Source organism: Larus michahellis, chromosome Z (genome assembly GCF_964199755.1).
Source record: "Larus michahellis chromosome Z, bLarMic1.1, whole genome shotgun sequence".
In the NCBI taxonomy this organism is placed as follows: domain Eukaryota; kingdom Metazoa; phylum Chordata; class Aves; order Charadriiformes; family Laridae; genus Larus; species Larus michahellis.
Genome location: NC_133930.1, coordinates 28244867 through 28262586, shown reverse-complemented (window position 1 = coordinate 28262586; position 17720 = coordinate 28244867). Strand labels below are relative to the sequence as shown.

Genomic DNA, 17720 nt, shown 5'->3' with positions numbered 1-17720 from the left:
TTGATGTTATTACAATTCTTTGGAGAGAGGAAGTACTAATTAAAGTGCTAACTAAAGAAAGATGAATGACATTCATGCTTATGTTGCAACCTTGCATTCTTATGTTCATAGCTTTTGCAAAATTGCACAATTTTTTCTGTATTAGATTTTGTGTGTGTGCAAACGTTAAAGATTAGACCAGATGTCTTGGAAACTTTTAAGAGGATGATTTTTGTCTGATGGTGAAAAAACAATACAAAAGAAAAAAAGCCTGAACAAAAGCTTCAAGGTGACCATGCATATCTTTCTCCTTGTAAAGATCTCACAGAATTTGTAAACTAAAGTTTGTAAACTTTTTCAATAATAGCTTTGATATGCAGAATATATTTTTGGTATGAGTCATTTTTTATGGACCTTCATGATTTTTCTCTGCTTTTTCTTGGAAGGAAAAAATTATTGTCCTCATTTTTCCTCCCATCAGAAAGAGAGGGAAGCTCTACTTAAGAGCTGGGAGTAATTGCTGTAGATCTAAGCAAGCCTAATACGTTAGCAAGATGGCTCATTTTTAGAAATGTATTCACTGGGTACTGCAGATAAAAGGTAAAATTACACTTTGCAATTACCTTAAATTGTGAAAACTTTTAGGCGGTTAACAGCACCTTAAAGTGTGCCAGTCCATCATCACAGCTTCTCTGTTTTCATCAACTTGACTAGGGCTTTCTTTCACTTGGTTTGGAAGGATTTGTACATTTTTCATGCATGTGTTAGAATCCCGGGTTGAGTCTTACAGATCATTCATTTGACACGCAGAAGTGTTGCTACTGTAGAATCTTTAGTTTATCCTGATGCCTTCAAATACGCAGTTGTTCAGCTAAATGACAGGTATTGCAGTTGTTCAATTATATGACATAGTGCCTTTCTGAACAGAATACTGTTATGAAGATGAATGGAATATAAAACCTAAATTTTAACTCTGAGTTGTGAATTTTGGACAGTGGATATATTTGAAGTGTCTGTATAAGTGCACGAACAAGTTAGGCAGCATTGTTTCTCTGTGGTGTTCACTTAATATGAGCATTTTATAGAGCGTAATTATGAAGTGGATTAAGTAGATGAATTTGAAGTATTTTTCCACCTTAACTGAAAAAAACATACCAAAGAGAACGATTTCAGTTCATCCAGTGATTCTGACTCTGAAGATGATGAACCCAGGAGGTTCCATGTAGAAATAAAACCTGTTCAGCCAAATAATAGCTCCATGCCTTCCTTGGATGAATTAAAATTATCTATAGGGAACATCACTCTTTCTCCAGCAATATCTGTAAGTTATTTTGTTCCTTGTATTTTTAATGCATAGAAGAGAAAAGTGGTAAAGAATCTTTAGTGTAAACATATATTTTACTGTTCAGAATTTATTATTCTAGAAGGACTCTTTTTTTCTTGTGCACTGGGTCACCTTTGATACACTTTATTGCAGTGTAACGTTAAATAACTCTCCCTTCTCAGATTTTAACTTTCCTTTGAGTCTTGGGAGTGCTCCGTCAGTTTCTGATGTTGTCACCAGAAGAAGTGTGAATACATTGTGTGTAAAAGCTGAGCATGGCATTTAACATAGTTTTCTAATTAGTATTCAATAATAATGTGGATGTAACATGTAACACTTACACTGCAGCTTTATTGATGTATTCTGCCAATCCATAGAATGATGCTTTATACCATCAGATGATATTACAAATAAATAGTATTAAAGTATGTTAGTACAATATTCAGATCTGAATAAGAACAGCTCTGATTTTAAGGAAAATATTGTGCTTAACATATTAAAATGATAATGATAATTTTTCTCTTTCCCCCCCCCACATTTTGAAAGCAGAGACACAGTCCTGTAAGTACAGAATGGCTTTTTATTCACGTTTTTAGATTAAAACCAAGTAAGTGTAGTATGTGAGGGGAGAACCTTATGAATGTTGCTTTTCATATATACCATGTGATATATAAGCTGTTTAATTTTACTGCCCCAGCCTGTAAAGAGATTTAGTAATACTGCTTCCTTTGTCAGCTCTACAGTGTTCATTCCTGCCTTTTCTTACTGGTGTGGTGGGTATACACTGGTTGCTCTGTCCTGGCTCATGTTCTGGTCTTCTGCAAGCTTAGGCTGTTTTGCATGGCATTGAAAGCAAAGTATCTCATAGAAAATAGAGTAGAAATAAGAATCCTGGGACTATTAAGCATTTTATTTGACAGTTGGTGAAAGAATTTTTTCCTTTTTTTTTTTTTTCCTGTTTCAGGCACAAATGAATCGAAATTCGTCCAGTAAGTGTGAATCTTTAACTTTTAGTGTATTTATGGTATTTTTTTAACATATCATGAAAATGGATTTTTTTTTTTAAATGTCGAAGAAATAAATTTCTTAAGTGTCTGTGTTTTAAATAGAAAAAAAAAATTGCATGTCAGTTCTAGGTCACTCTTCTTTTTCTGTGTAATCGGCTGTTCCCTGTTCTGGGAAACAGATGAGGCTGTCTATGACAGTGATGAGGAACACATCCAAGAGCCAAAGGGGGGACCCCATGGAAAAGACTCCTGTGCAACTTCTTAAAACCCTTCCGCCTGCTCAAGTTTAGTATGATCCACAAACCAGCAAAGCACACTCTCTCTGTTTTATAGTCAAACACATAAAACGTGGCCATGGAGATAGAGGTCAGAGCATGATTCTCTATCCTGTAGGGGTTTTTTTCAGTGGAAAAACAAGACAGTTTTGCTGAAGAATAACATTGATGTAAAGAGTATAATTTAAGGAAGTGAACAGTACTTCCCCCTGAAATGCATTGCTCTTTGTAGTCCTCAGGAGTATCTAAATTTATATTATCAGAAATAATGAATTTTCTCTTTTCCATGTTAAGAGTTCAAGTTTAGTTTCCAACTGCAACCGTTAATATTTACTGTCTTTTTATAATGAAGCTGAAATTTTTATTTTGGAGTGTCACAGCTTTGGTGATAATACTGTGTCTTTTGCTTAGGTGAAGAGTTAACAAAATCAAAGCTTTCTGCTCCAACTAATGAGTAAGTTCAAATGTTAAATCCTATCAAATGCAGTTTTGTGGCAATTTGGTCTTATTTTGATCTAATACTTGGAAACTCATTGAAAATACCAGCTGACTTCTATTTTAAGTTGGGCATCTATTGCATCGTAAGAGTTAAGGAGTAGTTATGTAAGAATAGAGATTTCTATTCATTTGTTTTCCCCTTCTATTGCATTTCCTTCATTGTGATCCATTTCAATTGATATCTATAATTACATGATTACAAAATATTGGGTTTTATTAAAATCTCAAGTTTTAAATGAGACAGATTTAGTTTCTATCCTGTAGTGTTCCATGCTAAAGTGTTTAAGATTACAAGCCTGTGATTGGGACAGGTCTGTATGCATTACTTATATATGTATATACTGAAATCAATGGATTTGAAGATATATGTCTCCTTCAAAATAACATTTGTTTAACTGACATTATGAAGTATGTCCGCATACAAACTTGCCCCAAGGTATCAGTTCAAATAGTCTCCTTAAGTTTAAATCAATTTCTTGACCTGCAGTTCCTAAGTACTTTTTATTTTTAGATGCAAAGACTAACTAATAAAGAAGAATATAGCAAATTTATTGATCATATTATTATATTTATTATATTATCAAACTACTACTGAAGTTATCATTTGAATTTTATGAGTATATACATCTTTCATTTATATTCCGATTGTAACTCTCAATATAGAAAGGGGAACAGTGACCTCCTGGCATGGGATCCACTCTTCAGCAGTTCTCTTGAATCTTCTTCTTCAGCTTCCTTGGCATCCTCATCCTCCTCGGGTAAAATATTTGACAGCAGAAAATGTTTTCTCTATATGCTTCAGGATGTTCTGTTGTTGCTTTTTTAGTTATTGCAAAGGGATGTGCTTTGCCTATTGAAATGAAATAATTTTGTAAAGCAGTACACTATCTTACAAGTAATACCCAACCGCATGTGCAGTTTTATCAGACTTTCAAGCTAGGGAGCAAGGGGGAAAGTGAAACACTAGAAACCTTAGGAAAATTCTATCTTGCTTCTGCCTTTTTTTATCACCTTCTCTCACTTTCCAAAAAAAAATTATCACCATCTAGAATATAATCCTGTTTTTTCAGCTTGTAGACCTGGCAGATTAAATGGAGGTTGGTTGTTGCAGCAACTGTGAGACAAGCTGAGCTTGCCCTGCGACTAGGGGTGGTTTTCTTCTTTACAGAAAAGTCCACTGATCTATGTAGCACAAAGGCACTACCAAGCTTTGCTGTGAGGATCTTGTTTGCTGTATGGAACTGTGATTCTGTTAGGAGATGTGCGTGCATAATCAAAGGGGAGCCAGATAAAAATGGCAGGACTGAGACTAGAATTAAAGGGGAGCTCCTGGTACCACCGGAGAGCAGGGGTATTGGGAGGGAAAGGGTGGGCTGAGGAGTATGGGAGGGTGAGGGCAGATGTTGCATGGCAATTTTGGGGTGCAGGATTCTGGATGATGTTAGCGTGGGCAGGATACTGGCAGGGTTTCCTGACACCTAGTATTTGAGGGAAAAAATATCACAAAAATAGTCAGTTTTGATTGTTACGTTGAAAAGGCAGAGAAGGAGACAGAGGCAAAATAGCACTTGAGGGGTTATGGGTGTTGAAGAGGCTGAGAGCAGAAGATTTTGAGAAACCAGTTCAGAAAAAGGAAGGAGAGACGGAAACAAAACCAGATGCTATAGCTATGTTAGGATCTGCTTACTAAAAGTATTGTTTTAAATAATTTGTTATTTATGTTGATTTTCTTGGGGGATTCAAAGCAGAATGTACTATTTACTAACACTAGCAGATACGCTGTTTCCACAGTTCTTTTCAGTCCGCCTATTGTATATCTGTTTTCCAACTCCTTCTATCTTAACATAGAGAGCCTTCTCCTCCCACAAGCCTAAGAAAGGAAGTGTTCACTGTTTCTTTTAGCTAGGTATTCATATTCCAAAAATCACTGTAGACCTAACTTCTTTGTTCACAGTCATGGCTCTCTAGCTGTTTTCGTCTGTGCTCGATCATACAGATTGAAGAACAGTAAGGAAGAGTCCATGTATCGATAGGGGAACTCTGCACAAGTGGTGTTGATTCTTCTTGGTCCTAGTAATGTCCTTTTAGCAGCAAACTGCATTGCTATGTAACCTTTTGGGTTTTAAGTGGAACTTAACTTTCACTACAAATTCGTGTTCCTTAAAAGTTACAGTTTTAAAAAAATCTAGCTTACAGAAATCATTAGAATGTCTCTTCCTCACTTAGGTAACCAGTCAAGCATGTGGGTAGTTGATCCAAATTTGTTACATATTTAAGGATAAATTATATAGATATGTATTAGTGGAGTATGCGGAAAAGAAGGAGTGCTTTCTCAAAATAATCTGTTGTGCTAGCTTTGGTCTGGTGTTGGAGCCTGTAGAAGGCGGCAGAGGATACTTAATTTGTTGTGATGGTTGTTGTTACTCTATCCAGTTTTTTATTGTTACGCCTGGATGGGAAATCAAAGCAGGTTAGAAAATGTTCATACAGTCCCTCCTGGCAGCAGGACTGTGGAGAAAGAAGTCCCTGGCTGATGAGTAGTGACAGGTAATTGGGATCTGTAACATCATCTGTAGCCATATCTGGGGGGAGTCATATACCTGAGCCCTCATACCCGAAAGAGGCTTATGCACAGAGCCCTGCATTTTATTGACAGTGGTAGAATATAGTGTCCTGTGGACATAAGTCAATTTTAGATATAAGATATCTGTGCCTTGGCAAACTTTATCTGCTGAATAATTATTTAAAGGATTGTTGTTCTAGAAGTTAACTAAGGTATTTACACTTGTGAAATGATCCGTGGAGTTGAGTAGAAAGTGAGCGTTCTGAAGTATAACAAATTACTAATACATTTTTGGGAAAAAAAAATGAATCCATGTAGCTCGTTGTTTAAATCGAGTTCTGATGCTCACTAACCTGAAGCTTAGTTCTGAAGACTTTAAAAAATACACAACTTTGATCTGATCATATTTTCCTTGAAATCACTGTTTTATCTTCAACTCGAAGTTTAATATAGGTAAGCTGTTGCTTAAAGCTTTTGAAAATCTCGATCCAAAATTTAAATTACATAACTTAATTGTTTTGTATACAGCATACCTGCATATCATGATGTAGTGTGTCCCACAAATTACTTTTTTCTTTTAACTGTTAAAACATTTCTTTAGATACTGTTTTGTAACTCTGTTAATCATTGAACACTTAAACTACCATGGTATTTGAGCAGACAGTGGTTTATGCAGCATAGAAGTAAACTTTAGTTATCCATGAATAATCCTGCTTTATTAGAATCTTAAGCTAACTCTGTTATCTTGAACAAACACAGCAGACATTTTTTAGCCAGCTGTTGATATTGTAAAAATGCTTCTTTTTATTTATCTTCCTCATTTTCATCCATATGTATTTTTAAATAGGTTTGAGCATTTCCACATTGCTTTTTGAATAGGATTTATAGTAGTATTTTAAAGCCCTTGAATTATATTTAAAATATCTGTTAGAAAGGACAGTGTTAAAACTCTGTTTATGTGAGCTTAGAGAATGTACTTGTTCATGGCAAAAGGACAACTGTAGAGAGGACAGCTGTACTTTTGATCTGAACTGTTAAAGGTCTTGGTCTCTTTGTTGATTCTGTATGTCACTCTGCTGTTGCACTTAGCTTTGCCAATCTGCAGGATGTTGAGGATTGACTAACCTTGCATTTTCTGCTTCTGTTGGCATCTACTGCAGCAGGCAACAGCCAAGTGCAGGGAATACTTGTGGAAAACTCCGGTTTTCCAGCAGCCTGAAGACTATAGGATGAGAGAGGAAATAAAATGGGGTGGATGATGCCTCGTGTATATAGTTAGTTACTCACTAGATACAGGTTGATACAGACAGAACAATATCAAACAGGATCTCGTGACTGCATGGTCTTCATTTATTCACCAGAGAGCCATTTATGTTGGCCTTTCCTTTACAAATGTTAAGGGTAACAGGAAAAAATGTTTGCAAGGAACAGGATAGGATAGGTTTGATTAAATAACTGAAAGTAATGAAAAGCAGAAAGCTATGGAGAGAAAACAAAAACAGAGTAGGACGCAAGAAGGAAAAGACAAAGATGAGAGGAAGTTAAACCATTACAGGGAGGAAGTTAGAGGAATAAGGAAGTCATGAGAAGTAGGGCCTTAAGTGGAGAGAAACACAACAAATTCCTTTTTGGCTTGCTTACCTAAAAAATGGAAAGCAACATAGTTGGCACTACGAAGGAAGTAGTTGTGATATGTGGCTGCATTGATTTTTTTCTTTTATTTGTAAGTGGTGGGATTTTTAGTAGAGCAGTTATTTTTCATTCTGGTTAGCGATCCCCATGCAGTGGATACTGAATACTTTTTTGAAGATTGAAAGTTCTATCTTTTCAGTGTTGGTCTTAGTTTCAATTCTTCCCTTTTCCTTCAGCTACACTAAAAGAGCACAATAGGAGCTCCTATTCGTCTACCACTGATTTGCCTGGGTGTAGAGTATCTCAGTCTTTGCTTGGACACCAGACAGATGCTGGGTCTACAAGCCCATCCTCACCAGACTTTACCATTAGCACTTTGTGCAAATCTGGTGCTACAGCAGCGCCGTCAGGGAGCACCAGTACTTTATCCTGTGTTTCATGGTCTCAGAGTCAGTGGATTTCCTTTGCTGATGAACTTCTTACAAACAGAAACACAAGCACAGACAAGGAACCCCAAAGATTGCATTTTAAAACTGAAAATGCCTGCCTTGCCTCTTCTGCTTTGCTTGGGAATTCTTCCAACAGTTGTGCTTCTGAGGATCAAAGTGACCTTTTCAATAATACTATATGCCATGAACAATTATTCATTGAAGAAACTGGTACTGCTGCTGAAATTTCTTCTGCATCATCTTCAGCACTACTGGACTATAGTTTAGTGTCTTCTTGTGCTCATACAAATAAGGGTATGGCAAGCATGCATTGTGTACTGCTCTTTGCTAATAACTGACTCCAAAAAGCAAGCTTTGGACTCATTTTTCTTTATGTTATTACTGCTCACCTGATGTTAAAATTAACTCACCTTCTTACTTAGAATGTACTAAACTGCTTGTTAGCACCAACTTCCTTGAAAGTTAGGACAATGAAGTAAGTATTCAGCTTGAAATAAGAAGAAAAATGGAAATTATTCAATTAAAGGCATTGCTTTCTCTTAACTATGCAGAGCTTTGCTTTTCTAGAAATAGGAATGTATTTTTGTGGGATGTCAGACAGCAGTGAGATCTCAAAGTGATGAAATTTGCAAAAACAATTCCATTCCTAAATGGCTTTGTATAGATATTTTTAGATTAAATAAAGTTAAATAAACTGGATTTTAAACTACTCCTTTTTAACACTGAGAACTGTAAAGCATGGATGATATCACAGTAATGCTATGTACTAAAAGGGCAAAGGAAAAATGCATTTGGGCAAGTCTCCTATGACTCACTGAATGCCTGTGGTACTCTTAATGTAAATGCTGAATGCTTGAGAAAACTCCATTCTTAAAAGTTGCATTTTAAATAACATTAACTGATGTAAATAAAAAAGAACCAATCCAGAATAATTTGAGGAAGATAATAGGATGTGCTGCAATAAAATAGTTATATATTGTGATTTCATTGCATTTTGAAGTTAATTTTACATCTGGCGTACTCATTGGATGGCATCTAACATTTATTTTGAAATACAGTTCTATTCATTCTATTCAGAAAAGTGACTGTGTAAAAGTGGCATCTTTGTACTGCTGCCACAATCTGTTAGTTGTTTCTGTTAGGTTTAGAAGCATGTGGGGGCAGTATTATTTTTTACTGCGCTTTTCTTCTGATAGCTCGTCTAAGAGGTAAGGAGTTAGTGTGTTCTTACAATCAACAGAGTAATTTATCTGTTACACTGGTGTATACTTATGGAAGTCAATGGGATTTCAATGTACAAAATTTAGTGTAAACAGAGTTATGCCATTGTCAGACAGGACCAAATATGAATTTCCATTGAATTTTCCATTTGTGGTGAGACAAGAAAAACCTATATTCTGAATCCATATAGACTATACAGAAAAGGAAACATGGGTAAAACCATCTTTTTACATATAGATCTCCAAGAATAGTTGGTGTAAACTCATTTGACAGCAATGAGAAAGCCCATGATGCCATTTTTAGGGTCACTTTTCAGGGTATCATATGGCCCTATTTTAAAAGCATTTATGATTAGTGGTAAATTTTAAAAAATTGAGTTTGCAAAATAGGAACTTTTAATAGAAGCATAACTTCCAGTTATTTTAGTCAAATACGCACGTATTTATGTTCAGTGTGACAGTTCTAATACTTATTTCCGTAAATTTGCTTTCTTTCAGCAAGACCAACAACTCCTCTTTCTGTAGGCACCATTGTGCCCCCTCCAAGGCCTGCTTCAAGACCAAAACTGTCTACTGGGAAACTTAGTGGGATTAATGAAATAGTATGTATAGATTGATTTTTTTATTTCTCCATTGCAACTTGATTTCAGATATACCATTCATTTACACTGTTACAGTGGAGTTACATTCCACCCAATGTTCAAGGAAACACATAAGCAGATTTTCACTCCATGGAAGTTGTTCATGATAACTATATTACTATAACATAATAATTCGTAACAGAACTACAAAGGTCCGAAACATAATTTTTGCATGGAACAAATCAATAATTTGATAATGAAAGGATAGCATGCATATGAGATTGAAGTTTTCAAAATGTGAAATACTAGCAAAGTTATTAACAAAGCTCCATTGATTTTGGGATATCACCAAGGCTTTGGGGAATGAATGGTATTAAGTAGATCTTTATCAATCACGTGTTGACACAAGTAGCCCTGCTGCGACTTCTCCCTGCCCTTGGTGCTGGTTGGTGGAGAAGGGAGGTAGCAGATTGCAGCAGCTGCCCATTCGGATAGTGAGAGGTTGCACGCTACCTGAATCTCTGCGCACTGCCTGCAGGGCAGGTCCACCTGCCCATAAGGAATGTGGCAAAGAATGCAAATTCCCAGACAGCATATCAGACCAAGCAATGCGTAATCTCCTCTGTGAATGTTAGGATTCTTTGGGTTTCATTTGACTTACTGAGTTGGAAAAATGTTGCTGTGGTAAGATCCTCTTATTGTCTTTCAAAGTAGCAAGATATTTTCACCATATTCATGTTAGGAACAAAATTCTGGTTGTATGCTTTGAGAAAATGGAAACATTTTTAAACTATTTTGCATCTCTGTAAGGTCAGAATAAGGTTCATTTTGAGATCCTATTCTCATTCCAATATAAAATTGTAGTAATTGCTCTAAGACCAAGGAATCTCTTCTTCATGTCATCATAATTAAAGAGAAGAATTTAGCTGGTCCTGTTCTGTTATAAAGTATGATTTTGCACAAAGATATGTTCATTTTATACTGTTTTAGAAGCCGGCTGTTATGTGGATACAAGTGGAAGATTCTCAGTTGTCTTCATTATAAATCAATTCCTTTTACAATTCCCATAGTCTGTATAAAAGCCACATACCCAACAACAAGGCTGATAGAATGAAAATAAAAAAACATAGTTAGCCAGCCAAAATAGATGCTTCAAGAGTTCCAGTACCTTTTAGATAGGTTAATCTCAAAATGATCATTACTTAGTTTAATATCTGAACAGTTAAGTGAATCATAAAACCATCCAGAGATTTGGGATGGATGGGTCTTTTGAAAATCTCTAGGCCAACCCCCTGCTCAAAGAACGGCTGACTTCAAAATTGCATCAGGTTGCTCAGGGACATGCTGAGTTTTGAAAATCTTCAGAGAGGGAGCTCTTACAATCTCTTTGGGCAACCTGTCCCAGGGTTTAACCACGAGGTTACAAGAAGGAATTTTTTCCCTAAGTTCAGATGAAATTTCCTTTGCTGTAGCTCTTGCATCTCTGAGAAGAGCCTCACTCTGCTTTCTTTGTGCTCCCTTTTAGCTAGTAAAAGACTGCTAATAGATCCCTCATCAGGCTTCTGTTCTCCAGGCTCAACAAACCCAGGTCCTTCAGCCTGTCCCTCTCTCTCACATACTCCAATCCCAACTATTTTAGTTGTCCTCTGCTGGACTCTTTGTTAGTAGCTCTTCTTTAGTTCTGTAAATATACATTTGCTGCACACATACATAGGGCTGTAGGCTTAGGTTCTGCTACTGTGTTATAGCGCAGTTCTTGATAGGCTGCTACATAATCGAATATATCAGACTTAACTACTCAGGCAAAAAATGAATAATGTTAATCTATGCAGTAGTGGAATTATTGATTCCAATGGAAAATGTGGGTTCTCTGTTTTACACTAAAAACTAGGGCAGATAAAGCAGTAAAGGAACTAAGTTGAGAAACACTATGAAATTGAGTGGGGCATGAAATTAAGAGTTCTTCTGTTTACAGTCCTTTTATCATCTCTTTAAAACCACTTTGTGTAATACTCTTGTAATCTTTTTTGCTCAGCCTAGGCCATTCAGCCCTCCATTGACCTCTAATTCAAGTCCACCTCCTGCAGCTCCCTTGGCACGTGCAGAGAGCATTTCCTCAATATCCTCTTCTGCTTCCCTCAGTGCAGCAAACACACCTACAGTTGGTAAGTTAAATTAACCATTTTAACTTATTTTAGAAATAGCATAATACTGCCACTAGGTTCCACCTGTTAGGAAAACTATACATTGCAGTTAGTTGTTCCATATGCAAGTCCAGTGTACGTACTTCAAAAATCCTTTGCAATACCTGCTTCTAAATGACCTAAATGATACTGAGATACAGAACAGTGGATTTAATTAGATTAGACCATAGATCCGATTATGGCATTTTCTTTAGGGAAATATTTTTCAAACTTATTGTCCCATGAATTCTTATTTGGTATGCTTGTATATCCATTCATCAAGCACAACTTGTTATTATGTATTTGTTCAGAAGATGTTATTGTATAGGTGCAGAAATATTTTGGGATACTGATACATTTGAATTAATATCAATGTTCACAAAATTGAGTTCTTTTATATTCTTTTAATTTCGTTTGTTATTCTGTAATTGCAGTTTCAAAAAAAATGAAACTAATATGCCTTTTTCTTCAAGTTAGTGAAGTATATAAGCTAAACAGAACTGTTTAGTAAAAGCAAAACAAACAACAAAACAAAAAAGATGAGGATGAAAAGCAAATTAGTCTTCATGTCTTGCCACTAATTTACGAAGGTTTTCTCATGTCTTTGAAGGAAAGTCCTTCAGTTTTGATATTTGGTTATAACAAATGAAAAGGAGACTTATTTTGGGGGTTGTTGGGTTTTTTGTTTGGTTTGTGGTTTTTTTTAAAGACATTTTAACTTGTTTCTGTAGCAGAGTTCAGGTATTTCATTCCTGAACACTATTACCACTTCAGTCCCAAGTTAAATCAGATTCTTGAGTAAACGCTCAGTTACCCATGAATGTTACTGACGCCAAGGAATCCTTGCCCAGGCTCAGCAGCTCAGGAGAGTATCTGCACAGCTTGTAGTGGGAGTTCTGCACTGAAAGAAGTGCAGCTGTTTCCACCCTGTGCAGCACCAAAGCTAGTAAGGTCTGCCCAGCCTTAGCTGCTACAGTTCGGTGTCCACCAGTTTCCCAACTGCTGAGAAGCATCACAAAAAGATAACTAATGTTTTGGTTGCCAAAGTCCATCCAGGCTCCCATCCTCAGGCCTCAGCACTGGTGCCAAGGAACCAAGAGTTGGTGGCAGCAGCATCAATAGCCCCAGCTCTGAGTGTGTGTGTGGTTGGAGACAGTGAGAGAGTGAAGTCGTGAGGTGAGGGAGGAGGTAAGGAGGTGTGTGCTGACACCGAGGTTTGACACGGTTATTAACCTGGCCCAGCAAAAATAAACAAGGCCAGTTCCATCTGCACGGACTGTATGAATTAAATAGTCCTGGAGAGCTGGGAAAGACAGTGCAGACCGCTGAATGACTCTGGGGCGTGAGGATATAGTCTGCACTACTGTCTGTATTCTTTTGACTTTTCCACAATCCAGTGTTTCCCATACCGCATTTGTTCTGAATGACAGAGAGATGACTCTAATTATTTTTTTCCAAGCCAATTTTAAGGCATGCATAATTGAATGTTTCTTTTATGCTTTAGCCTTATTTTAATTTGCGAACTATTTTTGTACATATTAATTTTTTAACATCTCTTTTTGCTTGAAATATTTTGTTTTCTTGCAATGTTTTGTTTCATTTAAATGCAATAGAGGATGATCTTTTGATTGGAAATCTTCCTACAATTGAAAAGCTTTGTGAGACACCACCAGGTATTGTACTCAAAGCAGATTTACATGTTAACTAATCTTCCTAATACACTACGCATAAAATTATATTCCTTTTGAAACAAGTTTCTCCAGCTATTTCTAGTATCTGGCAGATACAAGTAGCTTGAAAGCTCGACTACTTAACAAGTTATATGTTGCTGAAATCACCAAAACTTGGTATAACTGCTTTTATGTAACGTAATCTTCTGTCTATTTCCCCCCATCCCCAAACAAGCTAAAACTCGGTCATGCTTCTTCAGTTTGTCATTACTACTTTCTTTCAAGTAAAATGAATACATTTTTACTTTGACAATCATTATTTTCATAAGACAAGTAGGTAAAAATATGTCTGTATTCACATATAATAAAAATCTTTGAAGATACACATAATAAAGGTAATCTTTTTTAAAAAACAGTTTTATTTTCATGACAGCCATTTAGCCAGTATTAAAATTGTCTGAATCTTTTTTCCTAAACTGAACTAAAACCATTTGGTCGGGTTTATTTTTTCACCCTTTCTGATGACCAATGATGCAGTCTTTTATTCTGCAGTTCGGCAACCTTCTTGAGTGTGTCAGTGCAGCTGTTTGCATGGTTGTGTCACAGCTCAGGGGCTGTTCACGGTGGTCGGGGCTGGGGCAGGTGACAGGGCATCAAAGCCATGGATTTTTATGGATTTTTATGGGTGACAAACAGTGAGGGCAGAGCAAAAAGAGAGAAGCTGTCTTATTCGTAGCCCCTCAAATACATCTCAGAGAAATGTATGTACATACACACATTTGCTCTGGTGTTCCCAAAAAAAAGTAAAAATAGTGTTATTCTTCCTAATAAATTTCACTCTTCAGTCAAGAAATCAGTATTTCCCTTTTACTGATAGGAATGTGATTTAGGTATTTGCATTACTCTGCAGGATTTTCAAATATCAATATCAAAATATACACAAGGCCATTATAAGTAAAATATTTAAAAATAATTTATACATCTGCAAACAATCTGGCGTTAATTAATACATGGTAACGATCTCCTGTCTGCTCTGCAATTGTTTAGTGTTTCTTAGTAAACTGGGGGGAAAAGACAGTAAAACACCCCAGCAACTGTAGCGCCACATCCGTTGAGTGCATTTTTTGGCTTCGGTGGAGAATACTTCTAGAGTTCAGTATTTCACCAAACAGAATTTCTGGTTGTTGTTAACTCATTATTTTATTGCACATTTGCTTCTTGAAATCACAATTTCTGGATTCCTGGGACTATTTAGAATCACAGTTTTTATTGGTAGTTTTCAGGGAGTGAAAGAAAACTTTGGAAACATGACCCATGTATTGTCTGAAAGAATAAAAACAACCTACTGTTCATATTGAAAAAAATAAACAAATCAGTATTTTGTAGCCAGCATCATAATGTTTCATTCATCTAAGGATTTTTGGTTTTGAACATTTGTGACTAGAGTATCACTTTCGATCTAAGGAGGCCTAAGTGTTGCACTAGGAATTTTTTCACAGTGCTGAGAAATATTTTGAACATTTTACTGCCTTAGGCAAGAAATCACGATGGAGAGTGAGGTATGAGGTAGCAGAATTAGACCAGCTCCTCTCTTTTACTCTCTCGTTGTTACTACTTTTTTCACCTATCTCCGAATTTAAGTTCTGATATCTCATATTAGACCTTCTGTGGAGAACAAGGTCCCAACTTCCTTTTTCCTTCTGAAAGACCTCAGAAGGCACAGCATCTGTCTTGTGATGCACAGTATCCGTGTTGGCACAGACATCTGTGAAGGCTTCTCCAACAATTTCTGCTTGGGAATTGTAATCTTTATTGGCTGAAATAGTTATAAGAATGTTCAGTGCTTATGTAGGGTAATATTAATATATTTGCATTTGAGTTCATGCATATTGTAAGTGAATTCTTTGCATTTCTGTGAGCATTTTATCATACTTTTTTCCATACAATAAGCATACAGTAGGGGTTTACTATTTTTTTTTACGTATTCTGGTCAATGTCTAATTTCCTTTGGATCTGGTGACTTCACTTTCATCAGCAGCATTTTAGTGCAGTGTTTCTCTGTCTCATGTGTATTTCCTTGTGTCTGTCCATTTCCATAATGTCATACTGATAGTCTTGTTTTCATAGGCTGCTAAGCAGTGTTTTGATGGTGCAAATGTACTGTACTATGTTCATGGTTTTGTACACACGTTTCAAGAATAATTCAGACGCTACTGTGACCTTGATGGTAGTAACCTCTTGTGAAACTTACAGATGTAGTCAACCATTCTGAAATCTATTGCTAAGCTTTTTGAAAATTAAACCTATACACTGTATGTATTCTAGGTGTTTCACGTGGTCCCAGCCCTGTCAGCCTTGGAAACCAGGACACCTTGCCTGTTGCAGTAGCCCTTACTGAATCTGTTAACGCCTACTTTAAAGGAGCAGATCCCACAAAGTTAGTTAAATAGTGAATTGTTTTGAATGTAATAAGTTACAATAAGAAAACACACTGGTTTTACTTTTAATACTTGGGGGGGAAATGTGTATACATTAGAAGGGGGATTCAAAGGGGGTTTTTCCCCCCGTATAAGTGACAGCAGTGGCTTATCACTCTATTGGCCTGCATCCCACTAGGGGTTCATATATCCCTGCTTTACAAAAACATGTTCAGTGAGAACACTGAAAACAAGAAGGATTTTTATTATAGTCAGGTAGGTGCTACACGTAAATTTGGGTAGCTAAAAGCACCTCATTCCTTCTGTCACATCCCTTGCTATGCTACTTAGGCTTTGCCTAAGCATAGCTGTGCCATGTTTTCAAAGCCTGAAAAATACCCACCAAGACTACTGTATGCTTAACCAGCTAAACCTTTTTCTTTCCTTATTTCATCTGACTTCCAAGTTGAAAGCGATAGTACATTGTCACAGTGCCACATTTCCCTCATTTGAAATTTATTTTCTGTTTTTAATTCAGTTCATCAGATTGTGAAAGTACAGTGATTGCTTTAAAATTGGTATTGAAACGAGGCAGTTAATGAGTTGCAATGAAACTGATGTTTTCATTCTCTTCTAGATGTATTGTGAAGATTACTGGTGATATGACAGTATCATTCCCAAGTGGGATTATTAAAGTCTTCACCAGCAACCCATCTCCAGCTGTGCTCTGCTTCAGGGTAAAAAACACAAGCAAACTAGAGCAGATTCTTCCAAATGCACAACTTGTATACAGGTTTTGTATTTTTTTAATACATGATTACATGATTTGTAAAATGTGAGTTGTTTTATATGTAAATCAGAATTCTATACAGTCCTGTTGATTTCCTTATGCATAATTCAATTTCCTGAATTAATCTTGTCCTGGTCAGTTGCCTCCGCCGCCACCATTAAAAATGTCAATGATTACTGGACTTGAAACTTGGGCTGAGTATAACGGGAGCCATAAAAAATAGTTTGTAAATGTAGCTGTGATTTTACATGCATTTTGTAAATTATTTCTTTATACAGTAGTAACCATGGTAAGATTAAATGATGAAACAGTAGCCTTATATGGAAAACAAGTAGTAGGATCTACTCCTAATCCCATTTGTCACTTATTAGTGTATTTTTAAGCTGTATCATTTCTACAGTAGAACAGATCCGTTACATAGCTGTACCTGTCAGGTGTGTAGCAGCATGCTTGGGAGAATACTTAAGAAAAAGGGCTACTGTTTTCAGTAGAAGAATTGTTGAAATCACAGCAGTTGGAGATCTTAAAAAAAACAATTATAAAAGCTGTCAATATTTAGCAGATATCTGCTTCAGCCGAGCAGTTTCTATTTCATTTATTGGAGAAATCTGAAAATTAGTTAAATGCTTTTAAGTGCCACATTTTTTAAAATACTGAAATAAAGAATGAATCAAACCATATGCATCCATTCTTTTGTATTTAATTTAATTATTATTGTTTATGCTTAATGTAATGAATGATGCATACAAAACTAAATTTAATCGGTTTTTGACGTGACAGTTTATAACTGAAATGTTAGCAGAGCTGTATCTGACAGAATGAATTATACTGAAAAATTGTACTTTGCAAAAAAAGTGAAAATGTCTAGTATTCTTATCTGAGTGCTGTAGCACTTCACCTCTAATTAGAAAGGATGCATGTAATGGTTATTTATGAAGTTAAACGCATATGGTAATAATTTGACTTTTCATCAAATATTGCAAAGGGTATAATTTGCTTGGTATTTATAGAGATTAAAGCTTTTAATGAGAGTGATATTTGTGGTGATGTCAATTTCTGATTTGAATTGCACTTGGTTGTGGAGCAGCAGAAAGATTTTACTACTGGTATCATTTATTTAAATTGTGGAAGG

The 17720-nt window shown here is 36.1% G+C and overlaps 1 protein-coding gene across 5 annotated transcripts in view; it reads left to right on the top strand.

Annotated features, from left to right (window-relative positions):
- Nucleotides 1-17720, top strand: part of FCHO2 (FCH and mu domain containing endocytic adaptor 2) — a 94026-nt gene that overhangs the window by 63382 nt on the left and 12924 nt on the right. For 2 of the 5 annotated variants that reach the window (XM_074569281.1, XM_074569284.1), the window contains 10 exons: nucleotides 1134-1300; nucleotides 1850-1864; nucleotides 2268-2292; nucleotides 2997-3039; nucleotides 3747-3841; nucleotides 7515-8021; nucleotides 9446-9549; nucleotides 11564-11693; nucleotides 15707-15818; nucleotides 16436-16591. In XM_074569281.1, the coding sequence (XP_074425382.1) occupies nucleotides 1134-1300; nucleotides 1850-1864; nucleotides 2268-2292; nucleotides 2997-3039; nucleotides 3747-3841; nucleotides 7515-8021; nucleotides 9446-9549; nucleotides 11564-11693; nucleotides 15707-15818; nucleotides 16436-16591 (1354 nt within the window). Of the gene's footprint in view, nucleotides 1-1130; nucleotides 1301-1849; nucleotides 1865-2267; nucleotides 2293-2996; nucleotides 3040-3746; nucleotides 3842-7514; nucleotides 8022-9445; nucleotides 9550-11563; nucleotides 11694-15706; nucleotides 15819-16435; nucleotides 16592-17720 lie in introns of all 5 variants that reach the window. The other 3 variants (XM_074569283.1, XM_074569285.1, XM_074569286.1) reach the window with 3 other exon arrangements.